The sequence below is a fragment of the Monosiga brevicollis genome, genomic scaffold, assembly GCF_000002865.3.
Source record: "Monosiga brevicollis MX1 MONBRscaffold_44 genomic scaffold, whole genome shotgun sequence".
Classification (NCBI taxonomy): Eukaryota; class Choanoflagellata; order Craspedida; family Salpingoecidae; genus Monosiga; species Monosiga brevicollis.
The window spans coordinates 2,292-2,894 of NW_001865081.1; the positions used below are offsets into that span (position 1 = coordinate 2,292).

Sequence of the window (603 nt, forward strand, 5' to 3'; positions counted from 1 at the left end):
ATGGCGTTTTGGCTGAAGCATCACCTTGAGCCTTCTCTTTCCGCCCAGCTCGTCCCGCCCCGTTGCGTTGGCATCATGACGGTGTTGCCCAGTTCTCGGCGCCGTCGTCCACACAACGCGCCTGGCTACCTCATCAACCCTCAGCATGGCCATGAACCACCTTGCCCCCGTTCTACTCATCCCTCCGCCCCAGCCCCCAATCAAAGCCCCAGCTCCTTGCTGCCCAACGGGCTTGACCTGCCAACGAAGCTCCCCTTTGGTCCCTTTGCTTTCGCCCTTTCTCGTGTCCTCTCTTTCGCCTCCCTCTCTCTACGCATGCGCGCGTACCAAGAAGTGGCAAGCAACAACTGCGGCTCTTCCCAGCCTCCCGACCCATTGGCCCACTCTTCTGCGTCACTTGGTGCACCACGCAGCAGTCCAATCACACAGACCAGCGACGACCTACTTTTTGCGTCCCCACCCACACGCCGGGCCCACCCCTTTGTCAAGGCAAGGCTTGCCAGCCGACAACGGTTCACCTCCCACGCCGAGTCGACCGTTGAGCACATGCGCCCCAGCCATTCGCGCTCTGTGGCTTTCCCCTGCTGCACCACACTTTGAGAG

At 61.4% G+C, this 603-nt stretch overlaps 1 protein-coding gene across 1 annotated transcript in view; it reads left to right on the forward strand.

Annotated features, from left to right (window-relative positions):
* Positions 1-603, forward strand: part of MONBRDRAFT_12724 (uncharacterized protein) — a gene marked incomplete at both ends in the record, with an annotated part of 5,405 nt that continues 4,802 nt past the window's right edge. Inside the window, one exon of the mRNA XM_001750591.1 lies at positions 1-400. Coding sequence (XP_001750643.1) covers positions 1-400 — 400 coding nt within the window. The remainder of the gene's footprint in view (positions 401-603) is intronic.